The sequence below is a fragment of the Perna viridis genome, chromosome 9 (assembly GCF_037379345.1).
Source record: "Perna viridis isolate PV_CMFRI_1.1 ecotype Kerala chromosome 9, ASM3737934v1, whole genome shotgun sequence".
In the NCBI taxonomy this organism is placed as follows: Eukaryota; Metazoa; Mollusca; class Bivalvia; order Mytilida; family Mytilidae; genus Perna; species Perna viridis.
Window position 1 is genome coordinate 468,146 of NC_142453.1, and position 18,980 is coordinate 487,125.

Sequence of the window (18,980 nt, forward strand, 5' to 3'; positions counted from 1 at the left end):
TAATAGAAATTATGCGACTCCTTTTTTGGCCTCTAATTCCTAATCAGTCACAATTCTAGTTTTCCTCTAGTATATAATTGTATGGCACTATAAGGTATAATTTCAAGATCTCAAATGTTAGTCTGGACATCAGGAAAATGTTTGTTTGTTAACTCTTTTTGCCCCTTATTCCTGAACAGTTCAAGTCACGAACCCCAAAATAAACCCCAGCCTACCTTAGGTGGTGTGGCATGTCATGGTACATTTATATAGAGATAGAATTAATTTTACTCCAGTCATTGTCCAGATATCAGGAAAATGATCCTTCAAAGCCCTTGTTTTGCCCCTTATTCATAAATGGTTCAAGTCAAAATTACTTACTAATTTGTTAATCTGTTCCTCATCAAGGTTTATCTTTGAAGGCATCAAACAAACATTTGTGACATCATGGGAAAATGTTACTTCTGGAGGCATCAGACTTATGCCTGTGGCACTAAGGGAAGTACCTCTATTTTCACTCTGCTTATAACTACTAGCTTCTTGAAGACAAGAATATTCACTACAAAGTACATAAGAATTCTTTTCATTTCCAATTTAATAACAAATGTTATTTCACTGTGTAGCATCACTCAAGAATGCTTCCTCTATTTCAAAAGACCATTATTTGATCTCTGCATCACTGGATTTGCTAAGAAATTTTGCAATAGAGAGTAAGAAATTGAGGTTTTCAACAGAGTTGTCTGCCCTTTCAATATTCATTTACAGTGCACTTAAATGAAATTATATTTTAATGCACCAACATATGGAAAATCTTTTTTCCCTTGATTTTGATTGTGCAAATAGTCATATTAGATTATCAAAATGATAGATTTTTTCATACCATGTTTCACCCATAGTTATAGTCTGAAAACTGTGAATTTCCCCCCTTAATTTATAAATTACGTCCCATAACTCTAAATCATAAATAAAAACAATTAAAATCAAAAGGGAGCTTTAATCAATATAAAGAAATTATTCTCTAAAGTTTCATTTAAATTGCTACATGTTTTTTGAATTATAGTCCAAAATAAAAAAAAATAAAAAACAATTTTTAATGAGTGAAGTCCCATAACTCAGAAACGAAAAAAATTAGAAATTTATAAAAATTGAAAGAGAGCTCACATCAATCCAAAAAAAAAATTCACGAAAGTTTTACCAAAAAAATGGCGGTAGCATTTTTGAGTTATTGTGCAATGTGTGAACCATGGACAGTAAATGGACTCCAGTATACTATAATTGGTATTGTCTTAAAAGACAGGCTTATAAAAATCATACAATAATGTTATACATACTCCATATCATTTGATGCCAAAATGGATTGTTGAAGATCTCTGTCGGGGGAAATAGATTTCATCTTTTTCTTCTTGACTGAAAAACATATTACATTTTTAACTGTACATTTTTTGGTACACTTGATTCTGACCATTAGTTCAGCTTCTCATTATAATTGACCTTAAAAACAAGTCTTTGTATGAATCAGGCAAAATGGGAAACATATCATACATCAACTGATCTGACAACATAATGGGAAACATGCATGACATACACCCATTGATCTGACAACATAATGGGAAACATGCATGACATACACCCATTGATCTGACAACATAATGGGAAACATGCATGACATACACCCATTGATCTAGCAACATCATGGGAAACATGCATGACACACATCCATTGATCTGACAACATAATGGGAAACATGCATGACATACACCCATTGATCTGACAACATAATGGGAAACATGCATGACATATATCCACATCCATTGATCTGACAACATAATGGGAAACATGCATGACATACATCAACTGATCTGACAACATAATGGGAAACATGCATGACATACATCCATTGATCTGACAACATAATGGGAAACATGCATGACATACATCCATTGATCTGACAACATAATGGGAAACATGCATGTCATACACCCATTGATCTGACAACATAATGGGAAACATGCATGACATACACCCATTGATCTGACAACATAATGGAAAACATGCATGACATATATCCACATCCATTGATCTGACAACATAATGGGAAACATGCATGTTATACACCCATTGATCTGACAACATAATGGGAAACATGCATGACATACACCCATTGATCTGACAACATAATGGGAAACATGCATGACATACACACATTGATCTGACAACATAATGGAAAACATGCATGACATACATCAACTGATCTGACAACATAATGGGAAACATGCATGACATACATCCATTGATCTGACAACATAATTTCTCTCAAGGAAGTCCTCTCTATTTAAAATGACAAATCAGTATCATTTGATATGTGTGGAAATATTTCATTTAAGGTTTTTGACTGAGTTATCTACCCTTGAAGCATTCTTTTGAAGAACATTTCAATGAAACTATACTTAATTTTACCAATATGTTGTGGAAAGGACAAGAAACATTTAATTAGCAGACCATCTAAGAATCAATCAAGAAAGGACAAGAAACATTTAATTAGCAGACCACCTAAGAATCAATCAATATGTAATTCATGGTTGGAAAGCCTATATATTTTTATTTTTGAAATTTTGTTTAAAATGTTAAAGTTAACTGAAATTGATATGTAGATTTTCATAGAACAAAATCGTTCTTTAAAGATAAAAATTATATAGAATGTAAAGTAGAATTCAAAATTTAAGGAAGATAACCCTATGAATGACACTATAACACAATAGGAATTGTTAGATTTCAATGTGGATTATCACCTAAGAGCAAACAGATTGAAATGAGTAATAATACATTTCATGATATAGACCAATAACACAACTTAATAACAAAATGTGTAACCTATTTTGGGGTGTGACACACATATAACAGAATTTGCATGATTCTTACAATGACTACTACTTAAAGCCTTTCTAAGTTAAAAATTTATTTATTGCATTTTAGGTTCTTATAAATTTGGCCGAAGTAAATTGCTCACTAAATAAATTTCTTCCTTATTTGTGGTAAAAACTTACCTTTTTGAAACAATCTATCTGAAGCTCCACTGTGTTCTTCAGCTAAGGTCTGATGTCAAAAAATAAAATGAAAAAATATCAAGACTTTCATCTTATATTAAAACTAAACCAATAGTTGTGAATATTTCAGGTATTATAACTTATGTCTGGTATATAACAAATTTGGTAGAAAATGCCTATCAGACAACCTCAGCATGCCAATAAATACAACATGAAATTGCACGTCATCATCCACGGCATACCTTGCTCACTCCTACAGGAATTGATATCGAACAGCATCCAAAATAGTTTTCAACTTATACCCCATCTATATAAAGCCACACACCAAATTTGAAATCAATTCATTCATTGCGAGTCAAGATAATTGTGACAAATTCATACAGACAGGGAGAATAAAGACGGGATAGATAAGGTTAATCCAATATACCACCCACTTATTGACTGGGGTATAAAAAGATACTTTAGCCTACTTACTTTTACTTAACCAAAATGGCCTCCATGAGAAAGAGTAATGAAGGGAACCAAGGTTATAGTGCTAATCAAAAGAATGTAATCCAGGGACAAAGACCAGACATGGAAAACAGACATACATAAAGAACATAAAGTAAATAAAATCATACGTACACAACAAAGAACATAAAGTAACTAAAATCATACATACAAAGTAGCAAAAGCAAATGAGCAACTCGGACTCGATTAAAAACTGGGAGCATGGACAAGGTGCACCAGAAGGGTAAGTGTCCTCTGCTTTTCCAGAAACACACGTCTATATCATCCTATATCAAAAACACAGGATTTTGCAAACCGATTTTGGTGTGCAATTTCAAGACTAGAATTCATTACTTTATTAGCTCTTGAAAAGTTAAAATTTGGTATGTAATGGAAGTCCATAAAAAATATGTATATTCTTATCTATAGTTATTGGTGTTTTGGGAATGGAAAATTAAAAAAAAAAAGCAACAAAATATTGACCTTCTGAAATTCATGAAGTTCAACATGGAGTCAAATATTATGGAAGTCTGTACACTAAGCAGTGTGTAAATGTCATAGAGTGAAAAAGTTGTTTATTGTACAACAATAAATAATTTCTTTCTTTGAATTTACAAGAGTTCAACTTTCCAGCCAAATCCTGTGTTTTTGATGTCACACAGCCACAGCTTGTCTGACAAATCATCCATAGGATGTCTCAGCAATCTTAATCCAATACAAACTTTAAGGTAAAATAAAATAACAAAACTGAAGGAAAATTGGGGTTTTACTGAAATACTATTTGAACAAAACAGACAATGATTTATATATTTCACAGGCATTTGGGACATGAATGATTTTGATCACCCCCTTTTTTTTCTGGAGAACAAATATTTTTGCCTGATTTGTTTCTAAGATTAAAAATTGTATAATTGTCAGTGTCTTATTCATTGGAAAATATAATAAAGTAATGCCTGGTACCATCATCTAATAAAACAATTAATAATTATCATATGGTGCTAAATTTATATAATTATCATATGGTAATTCATTCATATGATTATCATATGTTAATTTTGGTTAGGAAACATCTGCTATATTTTTGTAAAAAAAAATATGATTATCATTTAATACTATAATCATAATTAAACCATATGTAAACTGAAACACATGTTAATAATATAATGCTTGATTCATATAATAATCATATGTAACAAGCCTGTGGCACCTTTAGCAGTTTATTGTTTATTCCATCCATTAAAGATTACAGTTCTACAGGTCATACAACAGACATGACCTAGGTGTCAACAGTTCAGCTGGAGTTGCTTACCTTAAAGTTTGGTTTATGTTTTATCCCTACATGTTTTGTTTTGTTATTGCACAGTTTATTATATTTGTTTTGCAAGACCTGAGGTGGTTGATGTGTGGTATATACAGGTGTATATATAGTGGATCCTTTCTAAACCGACCATTCTTGGACTGCAAATTGTTTACAGAGGTTAAAAATAAACTAATATAAAGAGACTTTAAAAAGAGTCTGTTTCAGACTGGGTTTGGGATTTTACAAGGTTTGGTTTGAACAAGTTTCACTGTATATATTTAAGTAATGCACTGTTTCATAATATGTTCAGGTTGCACTATAATAATAAATATATAATGTTAGAACTGTCAAATTAGCGAGGCAAATTTTTGGTCGTTCCCTCCATGGGACTTGAACTCGTACCGCTGTGACATCTATGGCTACACCCCCTGCACAAAGTCCAATGCCCTAGACCACTTGGCCAGCTAGGCTATATATAAATATAGCTTTCGCTGGCTGGATCATTCCTCCTCGTAGGATTAATCAAGGGCTGTAACTTAGCACATGATGTATGGTAGTATGGAAGTGTGACCCAAGCTGTGTTATGGATATGCTGGATTAACTCCAGGGATCTAACAATAATTCTTTTTCTTTATTGAACATTTAAATATGATGCCTAAACTTTCCAATAAAATTTCACTAAAATCCAAGACACAGTTAAAAGTTTCACTTGCAAGAGAGATGTTTTAACAAACCAGGTATTTATTTTACATTAGCAATATATAATAGGGTATAAACAACTTTACATGAATATAAACTTTTTCAAAAAAGTGATTCACTGTAAGACTTTTGAACTACCTTAGATGTTTGTTGTCCGGGGCTCAGTTGCTTTAAAGATTTATCCACTGGATGAGTCTAATGTAATCTATATAAGATATCCAATGGATGAGTCTTGTAAATTTACATAAGATATCCACTGGATGAGTCTAGTACAATCTAATAAGATATCCACTGGATGTGTCTAGTAAAATTTATAACATAAGATATCCACTGGATGAGTCTAGTACAATCTAAATAAGATATCCACTGGATGTGTCTAGTGAAATTTATAAAAATTTATGTAAGATATCCATAGGATAAGTAAAATCTTTCTAAGAAATCCACTGGCTAAGTCTAGTAAATATATATATATGAGATATCCACTGGATAAGTCTAATGTAATCTATGTAAAATATCCACTGGATAAGTCTAATGCAACCTATATAAGATATCCACTAGATAAATGTAGTAAAATTTATATGAGAAATCCACTGGATGAGTATAATAAATTTTTTATGAGATAACCACTGGATGAGTCAAGTAAAATTGATATATGATATCCAATAGACAAGTCTAGTAAAATCTATACAAGGAATCTACTGGTTATGTCTAATGTAATATATATAAGATATCCATTGGATAAGTCTAGTTTAATCTATGCAAGTTATCAACTGGACAATGTTATTTGCTGGTGCATAGGTTACTTTCCCCATATCCAATCTTTTCCTATAGTAAAATCTACACCAGTTATCCATTGGGTTAATAGTTAAAAAATTCCTAAAACCTAAGTCTACTGGTCAATAAGACACCGCAAGTTTATAAATGTTGATTTTTATTGTTATTACAGATATTTGATCAATCCATAGAAAAAGACATTAAATTCACAGAAATTTCATATACATGAATGTAAAAGATAACTAGACCTACACAATGTGTAAACAGACAGACAGACATAAATACAGGACATTACTCACTCTGATTGAGTATTTTTTTATTTTAAATTTCACCCCCATAAAACCACAGGGATTTTCTTTTAAGCCTTTTGTATCTCAGGAAAACAAATCATGTACTAATTGTAGATCATCAAAAATATTTTGTTATCACACTGATAAATTCTATAGTGCTATTGTATTTGGTAAAAGTTGCCCTAAGTAGTAATATATACTGCACAAGCTTGTAGGTCTAAAAATGTAAGGTATTTGCATGAAAATTGAGAATATAAATCCATGTAAAATTTTATAGTGCATGAACTTGCGACTTAAAAATAAAATTCTATTTCCTAGTTTGAAAGGAATTACAATGGCAGATTTTGGATGCTAACTTCAAAGGAGCATAACTCCCATATATATTCAGTATCCAATCTTCCGCATACAATGCACAAATATATATATTGCGCTCCTAGTACGTCTTCAGTTCTTTTATCAATTCTGAACATTAATTTGCAAAGAGTTGGAAAAACAAAAATAAAAAGCTTTGCCGAGTGCAGCATGATACCACCGCAGCAAATTAAATTCCAAAGCCTCCCTGACACACTAAACATAGGGACTTAAAGTTTATTATGGACACAGTAAGTCAATTGGACACCATTCATTTTGTATAGCACAATATTTTGAAATTCAATTGAAAGTATATAAGTCTGCTTCAGGGTGCATTCATGAATCACTTTGTACCTCATTATCTCAAAAACAGTAAATGATAGGATTTATTTAGTAAGCATTCTATTTAAAACTCCTGTATTTAGGCTGGGATTTTTATATGAAATCCAATAAAAAATCTTTTCAAAATTGCACAAAAAACAAAAACAAGTCCATTTCTTAGGATATGGTCCCCTTTGGCCCCTTACAACTGGCATACCATCAAAGAAATCTAAAATCTGATTGAAAAATTCAGGGAGGGATTTTCATGAGAAATCTAAAATTTTCTTTTTCAAAATTGCACCAAAAATTAATAAAAAAGAATTTTTTTTATGGTGTGGCACACAATGGCCCCTTATAATTCAACAAGAGGCTCCCAGGAGCCTGAATCGCTCACCTTGTTAAACTTTGTCTTTTAAGGACAATAAATATAACAAGAAGTTGTCAAACTATTTTGACTCAAGAAGACTTTGGTAGGACTTGTCATAAGGATCATTTCAGCAATTGAAAGTTTCTATCTATTTTGGTTTTCAAGATATTGGTTGAAAACTGTAAAAAAAGAAGTCATTTTTCATCTTTCAAGGGCAATAACTCTTACAAGGAGTCCCCTGACAACTTTGATCCCTGAAGACAGTTGAAAGCCTTATAATAAGGATCATTTTAGCAATTGAAAGTTTGGCTAATCCTAACGGCTTTGGAGATATATGTGAAAAACTACTGTCTGACCACTATGTTTTATTTTTAGTAATGGTGAACATATTTTTTCACCGGAAAAAAAATCCCCAAATCAGTTCTGTGCAGGATACCCCAAGGAACATTCATACCAGGTTTGGTTCCAATTGGTCAAGTAGTGTCAGAGAAGAAGATTTTTTAAAGAGAATATTATTAATATTAATGTCAAAAAGGGCAATAACTCCAACATGGCTTAACAGATTAAAATGAAAATTTGAGCACAGATAGATCTCATCATGCTGAACACTATTAACTGTGTCACAATTTGGCTAAACCCAACAGTTTTGGAGATATATGCAAAAAATTACTGTCTGACCTCTATCTCCTATTTTTAAAATGGCTGTATGTTTTTGAACAGATCAAAAATCCCCACATCAGTTCTATGCAGAGTACCCCAAGAAATATTCATACCAAGTTTGATTCCAATTGGTCAAGTAGTGTCAGAGAAGAAGAGTTTTGAAAAACTATTAACAATGACGACAGATGCCAAGCGATGCCAATAGCTCACATGGCCTTCAGCCAGGTGAGCTAAAAAAATGTAAAAGATATCTAAAATCTGATTGAAAAAGGCAGGCAAGGATTTTCATGAGGAATTTAATAAAAAAAATTTCAAAATCAGACCAGAAATAATAAGCTATCATCAAGAAATCAGCCCCTTTCTTCTTACTTGGCTCAAGTCAACCCACAAAAATCAATCACAGTCTACTTTTTAAGGTATGGGAACTTGTAATACAATTTCAAAAAGATTCACACACTAATAATCAAGATATTTTCTGGACATCAGGGAAATGCATGGTTCTGCCTGAAAAGGTCAATTATTTACCAAGTCTGACCATTGTTGTATAGAATATTTTAGGCCACTTATTCTAAAATGGTTGGGTTCATAAGTCCAAAATCAATAAAAACCTTCCTTTTGAGGTTTGGAACCTTGTTATAAAATTTACAGATGACGACAACACCATACCAATGTCCTTGTTATAAAATTTACAGATGACGACAACACCATATCAATGTATGACTGCAATTTTTTTGCAGTTGTATAAAAAAAATCTGAAGCACTGATGAATAGACTAATGGAAGCACTAACAGGTCAAAAAAGAACTTCATTGTATATAAATAAATAACATTAAGAAGCCAGAATAATCAGATTTCATTGTACCCTGACATACAGAATTTATCAACTTGGGCAACAGATTAGTATCTGATCTCGAAACTTCCAAAAATTTTGTAAGATATGACACATTCACACATTCTTCAACCTTTGCATTATTCTAACAAACTATTTCATCTAATTATCTGGCCCAAAGGATTTGGGGTCTAGTTGAACTTTTCTTTATATTTCATTCTATTTTGCTTGCCTATAGCATCAATCATGGGTAGTTCACTATAAGTGTTTTTAATGCTATTGAAAGCAGCCATAACAGACAGATCGTACTTCAATAACAACTGTATACCACAACAAACATCATCCAACACACCTCGTTTCTCATTGATTTCACCAATAGAAACAGAGTCAGAATGTTTTTGTACCCAAATAACAATGTCATCACACTTTTTAACAATTCTCTTTCTATATTCCTCATTGATCTTAATTCTCACAACTTCATCAGTTACAAGTTTTTTCATTCTCCATGCATAATTCATTAAATCTAGCAGTTCTGACACAAGCTGACACCACAACTTATCCGAATCCTTGTTCTTCTCTGAGTTAACTATCATATGATTAATTTCAGCTGAACTCAACCTTGCCTTGTCTGTGACCGCCAGCTTGCTAGAATTACCAGTGGCCATATCACACGCAGCAATGTTCAAAATCCCATTAGCATCCAGGTCAAAGGTCACCTCCACTAAAGGCACTCCTTTAGGAGCTGGAATTATTCTTTCTAATAAGAGCTGGCCAATTAACCAATTGTCCATCACCCTTGACCTTTCACCTTCATAGATATTAATGAGCATGCTTGTCTGGTTGTCACATGATGTGGTAAATATCTGACTTCTTTTTGTTGGAATGGTTGAGTTACGTTTGATCAGAGAGTTCATCATACCAAATGTAGTTTCCACACCGAGAGACAATGGTGTAACATCAAGAAGGAGTAAGCATTGTACCATTTCTGTCTCTCTCTTCAAACATAGCCTCTAAAATGATAAATTATAGCCACTATAACGCTTCCCTGATAATTATCAGCAAGTTTTTGTAAGAATCAGGCTAACTTTGTAAGATCTGAAACATTCATGTCACTCTTAACAACATACATAGAAATGTGTCTACACCAAACCCTGAAAAAACCGAAAAACCAGTCATCACCAGACACTTATACAATCCTCTTGCGTCTATTTTAATGTATTTTGAACCTGACTAAACCAAACATCTGTCTAAATCAAGCAAATTCTACAGTTTAAAAGGGTTTCATGCAAAAATTCAACAACATCTCCCAAAGGTGTCCATGTCAAAGTGAAAGTTAAAGCTCCATTTGTGGAAATTTCTCCTGTCTTAATTCATTTTTTTAGCTTGAAATCATAATAAACTAATTCAATTCTTGTCAAAGCAATTTTCAAAAACATACTTTGGCAAATCTTCTGCTTTGAGAAAATTTTGAAAAGATCTCCTATTTTGTTGAACACCTATGGGGTAATCTCTCAGGAAAATTTTCAACAAAATGTCAGGAAATTGATCTTCGTGACAGAGCTATCTTCTCATTCATTGTTTATTTTCAATTCATTTCAATGAAATTATTTACTCATCTCATCTATATGATATAATACACCATATCTCTATCTTTAAATATATATTGATATTGGCAACAGCAAAATAACCTGTTCAGAGTTGTGGGTTCCTTTAAACTATGAAAAAATAAAACGCTTCACCCAGCAGAGCAAGATATGATCACAGCAGGTTGTTCACTTGGGGCAAGTGTGACGACAAAATTTTGACACACTTTAATGTAGGGACAGTTCATTTTTGACACAACAACTGGTTTGGATACAATACTGCACAATATTTTGAAATTAAATATAAGTAGCTGTCTTTGTAAGAATCTTGCAAAATCTGAAAAATGTGATACACCTCAAAAAAGGCTACATATTGTTATTTTTTGTAATTAAGTTGTTTTATGGGTCTGTACTATGTGTAATTATTCACTCAAATCTGCCTGCTCTTTGGAGATAATCAACATTGAAAATCCAATAGATTCTATTGTATTTGAGTATAATTTACAGAGTTATCTCCCTTACTTTTAAAATCTACATTGCAGTCTATAACTGTTATCTCCAAAGAACATGGTTAATATGAAACACTGAATGTTAATTTCTGTTAACTATGACAATTTAAACAAAATCTCAAAAATAAAAATATGTAGGTTTTTTACCCATGAATCACATTTTGCCTGATTTTTAGCTAGAGTGCTACTTAAGTAAAAGTTTTTACTTCCAGAGTGATTTCATGGACCTTTTGTACCTAATTATCACAAAAACCAAAAATAAATTATAACTATATACTCCCCATTGGTAAGTAGAAGGGTATAATAAGATGATTCTTTTATGCTGCCATGACCCCCTTAAAAATGTGTCTTTATGTTGAATACCATAAGAGATACCTGAAATCTGATTGAAAAATGGACAAGAATTTTCATAAGAAATCCATTTAAAAAACAAATAATTAAAAATAGGAACAAAAACAAAACTAGACGTTCTAAAGAGCCTCGATCCCTCACCTGAAGAATTTTCAATCATGAGTTCTTTTAAAAAAGGTCCATATACTTTTATTCATGCTATTGTTTGGTAACAGAAAGACTCTTGTTTTTTTGGTCCTAAAACATGTATAAAAATAGGAAAAAGCTATCCACCAAAAACCAAGCAATGAACAATTAAACTTCTACAGGTCATCACACGGTCTTCAAAGATGAACATAACCAATTCCATAATAAAAAAGCTGTAAAAAGCCCAAAAATAAATGAAGTGAATAAAACTATTCATAAAAGACGGAAATCAACCTAACCTATAGAAAAAAACAAATAATAATGAACATTAAGAAACAAAGCCAACCACTGGACTAGAGGTTCCTCAGGCTTGGGACAGGCACAGAGAGAAACAAAGACAACCACTGGACTAGAGGTTCCTCAGGCTTGGGACAGGCACAGACAGAAACAAAGACAACCACTGGACTAGAGGTCTGGCTTGGGACAAGCACAGAGAGAAACAGATGACCACTGGACTAGAGGTCTGGCTTGGGACAGGCACAGAGAGAAACAAAGACGACCACTGGACTAGAGGTTCCTCAGGCTTGGGACAGGCACAGAGAGAAACAGATGACCACTGGACTAGAGGTCTGGCTTGGGACAGGCACAGTGAGAAACAAAGACAACCACTGGACTAGAGGTTCCTCAGGCTTGGGACAGGCACAGAGAGAAACAAAGACAACCACTGGACTAGAGGTTCCTCAGGCTTGGGACAGGCACAGAGAGAAACAAAGACAACCACTGGACTAGAGATTCCTCAGGCTTGGGACAGGTACAGAGAGAAACAAAGACAACCACTGGACTAGAGGTCTGGTTTGGGACAGGCACAGAGAGAAACAAAGACAACCACTGGACTAGAGGTCTGGTTTGGGACAGGCACAGAGAGAAACAGGTGACCACTGGACTAGAGGTCTGGCTTGGGACAGGCACAGAGAGAAACAAAGACAACCACTGGACTAGAGGTTCCTCAGGCTTGGGACAGGCACAGAGAGAAACAAAGACAACCACTGGACTAGAGGTCTGGCTTGGGACAGGCACAGAGAGAATCAAAGACAACCACTGGACTAGAGGTCTGGCTTGGAACAAAAACAGAAACAGATGACCACTGGACTAGAGGTCTGGCTTGGGACAGGCACAGAGAGAAACAAAGACAACCACTGGACTAGAGGTCTGGCTTGGGACAAGCACAGAGAGAAACAAAGACAACCAGTGGACTAGAGGTCTGGCTTGGGACAAGCACAGAGAGAAACAAAGACAACGACTGGACTAGAGGTTCCTCAGGCTTGGGACAGGCACAGACAGAAACAAAGACAACCACTGGACTAGAGGTCTGGCTTGGGACAAGCACAGAGAGAACAAAGACAACGACTGGACTAGAGGTTCCTCAGGCTTGGGACAGGCACAGAGAGAAACAAAGACAACAACTGGACTAGAGGTTTCTCAGGCTTGGGACAGGCACAGAGAGAAACAGATGACTACTGGACTAGAGGTCTGGCTTGGGACAGGCACAGAGAGAAACAAAGACAACCACTGGACTAGAGGACAGGCAAAGAGAGAAACAAAGACAACCACTGGACTAGAGGTCTGGCTTGGGACAAGCACAGAGAGAAACAAAGACAACCACTGGACTAGAGGTCTGGCTTGGGACATCAGGTCATCACACAGTCTTCAAAGATGAACATAACCAATTCCATAATAAAAAAGCTGTAAAAGGCCCAAAAATAAATGAAGTGAATAAAACTATTCATAAAAGACGGAAATCAACATAACCTATAGAAAAAAACAAATAATAATGAACATTAAGAAACAAAGACAACACTGGACTAGAGGTTCCTCGGGCTTGGGACAGGCATAGAGAGAAACAAAGACAACCACTGGATTAGAGGTTCCTCAGGCTTGGGACAGGCACAGAGAGAAACAAAGACAACCACTGGACTAGAGGTCTGGCTTGGGACAAGCACAGAGAGAAACAGATGACCACTGGACTAGAGGTCTGGCTTGGGACAGGCACAGAGAGAAACAAAGACAACCACTGGACTAGAGGTTCCTCAGGCTTGGGACAGGCACAGACAGAAACAAAGACAACCACTGGACTAGAGGTCTGGCTTGGGACAGGCACAGAGAGAAACAGATGACCACTGGTCTAGAGGTCTGGCTTGGGACAGGCACAGAGAGAAACAAAGACAACCACTGGAATAGAGGTTTGGCTTGGGACAAGCATAGAGAGAAACAGATGACCACTGGACTAGAGGTCTGGCTTGGGACAGGCACAGAGAGAAACAAAGACAACCACTAAACTAGAGGTCTGGCTTGGGACAGGCACAGAGAGAAACAGATGACCACGACTAGAGGTCTGGCTTGGGACAGGCACAGAGAGAAACAAAGACAACCACTGGACTAGAGGTCTGGCTTGGGACAAGCACAGAGAGAAACAGATGACCACTGGACTAGAGGTCTGGCTTGGGACAAGCATAGAGAGAAACAAAGACAACCACTGGACTAGAGGTCTGGCTTGGGACAAGCACAGAGAGAACCAGATGACCACTGGACTAGAGGACTGGCTTGAGACAAGCACAGAGAGAAACATATGACCACTGGACTAGAGGTCTGGCTTGGGACAAGCAAAGAGAGAAACAAAGACAACCACTGGACTAGAGGTCTGGCTTGGGACAAGCACAGAGAGAAACAGATGACCACTGGACTAGAGGTCTGGCTTGGGACAGGCACAGAGAGAAACAAATACAACCACTGGACTAGAGGTTCCTCAGGCTTGGGACAGGCACAGAGAGAGAAACAAAGACAACCACTGGACTAGAGGTCTGGCTTGGGACAGGCACAGAGAGAAACAGATGACCACTGGTCTAGAGGTCTGGCTTGGGACAGGCACAGAGAGAAACAAAGTCTAGTCCAGTGGTCGTCTTTGTTTCTCTCTGTGCCTGTCCCAAACCAGAAACCTCTAGTCCAGTTGTCGTCTTTGTTTCTCTCTGTGCCTGTCCCAAGTCAGAAACAAAGACGACCACTGGACTAGAGGCTCCTCAGGCTTGGGACATGCACAGAGACACAAAGACATCCACTGGACTAGAGGTTCTTTGGGTTTGGGACAGGCACAGACAGAACAAAGATGACCAGTGGGCTAGAGGTTCCTGGCTTGGGACAGGCACAGAGAGAAACAAAGACGAACACTGGACTAGAGGTTCCTGGCTGGGGATAAAGTATTTGACAGGTAGAACATGTTTGTGAGCTAAACATTGTTGGCCATTACCCTAAAAAATAATCTCATTCTGACCTTTGTGGTATAAAACATTTTGCTACAATATCTTAGAGATCCATATGATTATACTTTAAATTCTTACTTTTAGTGTCTAATTCTAAAATGTTCCGATCCCATAACCCAAACAATCAACAAAATCTTCCTTTAATGGTTAGGAATATTGATTTAGAATACATCAAGATCCACCTCCTAATATTCAAGTTTTTTGCATAAAAACCAAGTGTCAACATATTACAACAGTACATACAATTGTTCAAAGCAAACTTGCTGCCACATAAAAATAGATGCTGAAACTGAACAGTTATTGTGATTACACAGAGTACATCAAAAGTAGACAAATCTTCTATTTTGAACCAAGGTTTTTGACATGGTAGAAATAAGTTAGGATCAGACTGCAGATATCCTTGAAAAAAAATTTTCTGGCCCGATTTTTTGTTTAAAGATACAATTTGGCCAGCATCTTATTGGGGCTCATACTTTACCCATAGCAAAAATAAATATCAACAGAGTGTAATGGAGCAAAAATTTGATCTGTAACTCAACAAGATACGATCACATATCAAACATCTATTTAATACCTGAAAGAAAGTGGAAAAAAGTTAGAAACTATAATTCAGAATGAAAAAAAATGATTGAAAAACTAAACAATTTGCCCCAGCTAATCCAAGTACAACAAAACCAGTTAAATGTAAAACCCATAAGTTCAATAACTCCCCTTGGAGTCTTCTATTGGTAATTACTGCGAAAGTATTATTTTGTTCGTGGGGTACCAATTTTCCTGTTTTCTTTTATTTTGTAAACCATAAAATTTGGTTCCCAAGGAAAAGAGAAATTTCCCAGTTGTTTGTATGATAGAGTTGTCAATACCACAAATTCCTGAATCGACAAATTGATCAACTACAACAACTGTTTCCCACAAATATATAAGCTACAACAACTGGTTCCCACAAATATATAAACCACAACAACTGGTTCCCATAAATAACTAAACTACAACAACTGGTTCCCACAAATATCTAAACAACAACAACTGGTTCACATATAAATAAACTACAACAACTGGTTTCCACAAATAATAGTATATGCCTTTAAATCTTCATATAATGCCCAACCTTCTATAAAAATTTCACAACATTCTCTTATGCAGTTTAGGAGGTATGTGTTGCACTTATAACATTTAATATGTAAAACCTTTAAATCAGGTTCTCTCTATTCCAACAGAAATTATATTCATTCATGCACATCCAAGTATGATGCCCATCCTTCATATAAAATTTTATCAAAATCCCAAGAGCAGTTAAGTAGCAGTTGCACTTACGACAAGTAATGTGGAAAGATGTACTGACAGACAGACAGGTGATTCTTATATACCTCTGATTGCAGGGTATAATTATTCTAAGTTAAGGGTACTTAAGCAAATGTGAAATAGACCTTTAAAACTAGCCTACTACTTTTGAATACAACAAAGCTAACACTTGCCAGAAGCTTCCATTTTCAGCATGAATTCTATCTTTTCTTCTTGTCATTTCAAGTCAAATCTGCCTCCTCTTGTTAAAGTGGAACCACAAAAAATATGTGTCCAACTGAACAGATCAATTCATAATTAGCTATGCTAAAGCTCATGATATGCCCACACCCTGTAAGTTTGCACCAAAACAGAAAGAAAACAAATGTTTTTTTTTCCATTATTTCAAATACTGTATCTCAAAAAATTCTGTTATCCTACAATGCTTAGATAAAAGGATTGTAAAGGTCTACTGTAATATTTCCACCTAAAAATGGCCATGTTAAATTTTATTGCTATCTCATTATTTTAATGCCAACTTATTGTCCCCATTGAATTAACTGATAAAACACACCAAATGCCATGTTTATATTATAAAAAGGGCATAAAAAACTTTAATCATTTAACATAACAGATAAATCTTGAAGCATAATAGGTGTACTTGGTCTTTATTACTGTGGCTGAAGTATGTTTTCAAACTTCTTTAATCATTTACTTTATGCCTTGGTAAAATTTCTCGGTTGCAAAAATAATCTAATAATATGTTCTGAACACAAAGGCAGCTTGGTATAAAAAATAAAAATGTTTTGCAGGAAGCAGTTTAATACAACTGTAGATGTTGAACCTTGAATAGTTATGGTAGGTGTGGACACCAACCTCGAATCAGTTCTGGATTTAGAATATGATTTTAGATGTTTTACTAAGGATAATATTTTGACCAGAATCAAATTGATCAAATAACTCAATAACTACCAGTTTGACTGTACATGATAATATAGACAGATAAACAGACTAAGTTATTCCAATTCACCCGAAACTTTTACTTGTGGAGGGTATGATAAATAATAATTTTTGCATTTCAAGGGCAATAACTCTAACATGAAATTGTCCAACAATTTTGACTCCATGAAGACTTTGGTAGGACTTATCATGAGGATCATTTCATCAATTGAAAAGTTTCATTCTACCTATTGAAATTTTCAAGATATTGACTGAAAACTGCAAAAAAACATAATTTTTTTGACTTTCAAGGGCAATAACTCTTATATGGAGTTGTGTGACAACTTTGATCACTGGAGATTTTTGTAGGCCTTATTATAAGAATCATTTCAGCAATTGAAAGTTTCATTCTATCTATCATAGTTTTCAAGATATAGGCTGAAAACTGTAAAAAAAAGTCATTTTTCACCTCTCAAGGACAATAACACTTACATAGAGTTGTCTGACAACTTTGATCCCTGGAGACTTTTGTAGGACTTATAATAAGGATATTCAGCAATTGAAAGATATTGTCCAAACTTAATGGTTTTGGAGATATATGCAAAAAACTACTGTAAAACCCTTATGTTCTATTTTTCAGTAAAGACAACCATGTTTTTTAAGTTTCAGGATATTGTGATTGGCAGTAAGACCCAAAAAGAGAACATTATTTTTAATTTAGATGGTAATGATATCCTCTGTAAGGATGAAGTAAATCTACTAGGTATAACATTTAATTTTAAATTGAATTTTAATAGCCATATCTCTAATATATGTAAAAAGGCATCACAACAATTAAATGTATTAAAAAGAATTGGAAATCATCTAAGTAAATTTGGTAAACTTACAATATATTATTCTTTTATACTTGCAAATTTCAACTATTGTCCATTAGTATGGCATTTTTGTAATGAAAGCTGTACAAACAAGTTAGAAAAGATTCAAGAAAGGGCTTTACGCTTTATTTATAATGATGATAAAAGTACATATGGAGAGTTGTTAATAAAGTCTAAGATGCCATCCTGAAGAGTAAGACGATTGAGATTTTTAGCTATACATGTACATAAAATAATAAACAAACTTACTCCTGTATACTTATACATGATATGATAACTGCTAAAGAAATTTCTTACTCTTTTAGGTATAGAAACTTGGTGAACATTCCAAGAATAGACACAACCAAGTATGGCCTGCACTCTGTCAGCTATGGGGCAGATAAACTGTGGAACCAACTTCCAAAAAAATTAAGAGGGGACATGGGCCTTGATCAATTTAAAAGTTTGATCAATAAGTGGGAGGGGAAAGGATGTTCTTGTTCCTTTTGCCAATAGTTTGGCTTACCCAACTGACAGATGCAACATCATTCCTTAAAATCCTTCAATATATCATTTTAATCTTGCTGGCATGCTAATTTTAATGCTTTTAGCTGCTTAGTAACATCTGCCTTTTAAATTTAGTCTGCATTGCTTTTATTTTAGTGCTTTTTTCATGTGCTTGATTACTTGCATGTTATTTATAATTTGTATGTCATGTTGATTTCAGTTAATATGTCTGTCTTGTGTTTTATTTATGTCTATTTCTTACTATTTAAGTAGTAAAAGCATATCTACATCACAGATGCTTCAGTTTCAGTTGTTTTCAAGATGTATTCAATTTTTTTAGGCAAAAAAGACCAAACTGAGAAAAATGATGTGCCACCAATTGCCTGATTTTTACACAGAATGGTACTTAAATTT

At 34.6% G+C, this 18,980-nt stretch overlaps 1 protein-coding gene across 4 annotated transcripts in view; it reads right to left on the bottom strand.

Moving 5' to 3' along the window:
- Positions 1 to 18,980, bottom strand: part of LOC148606000 (protein mono-ADP-ribosyltransferase PARP4-like) — a 63,039-nt gene that overhangs the window by 8,752 nt on the left and 35,307 nt on the right. For 3 of the 4 annotated variants that reach the window (XM_088544467.1, XM_088544468.1, XM_088544469.1), the window contains 3 exons: positions 3,024 to 3,072; positions 1,311 to 1,386; positions 361 to 538 (listed from right to left, as the gene is read on the bottom strand). In XM_088544467.1, coding sequence (XP_088400593.1) covers positions 361 to 538; positions 1,311 to 1,386; positions 3,024 to 3,072 — 303 coding nt within the window. Of the gene's footprint in view, positions 1 to 360; positions 539 to 1,310; positions 1,387 to 3,023; positions 3,073 to 9,109; positions 10,113 to 18,980 lie in introns of those variants that run through there. The other variant, XM_088544470.1, reaches the window with a different exon arrangement.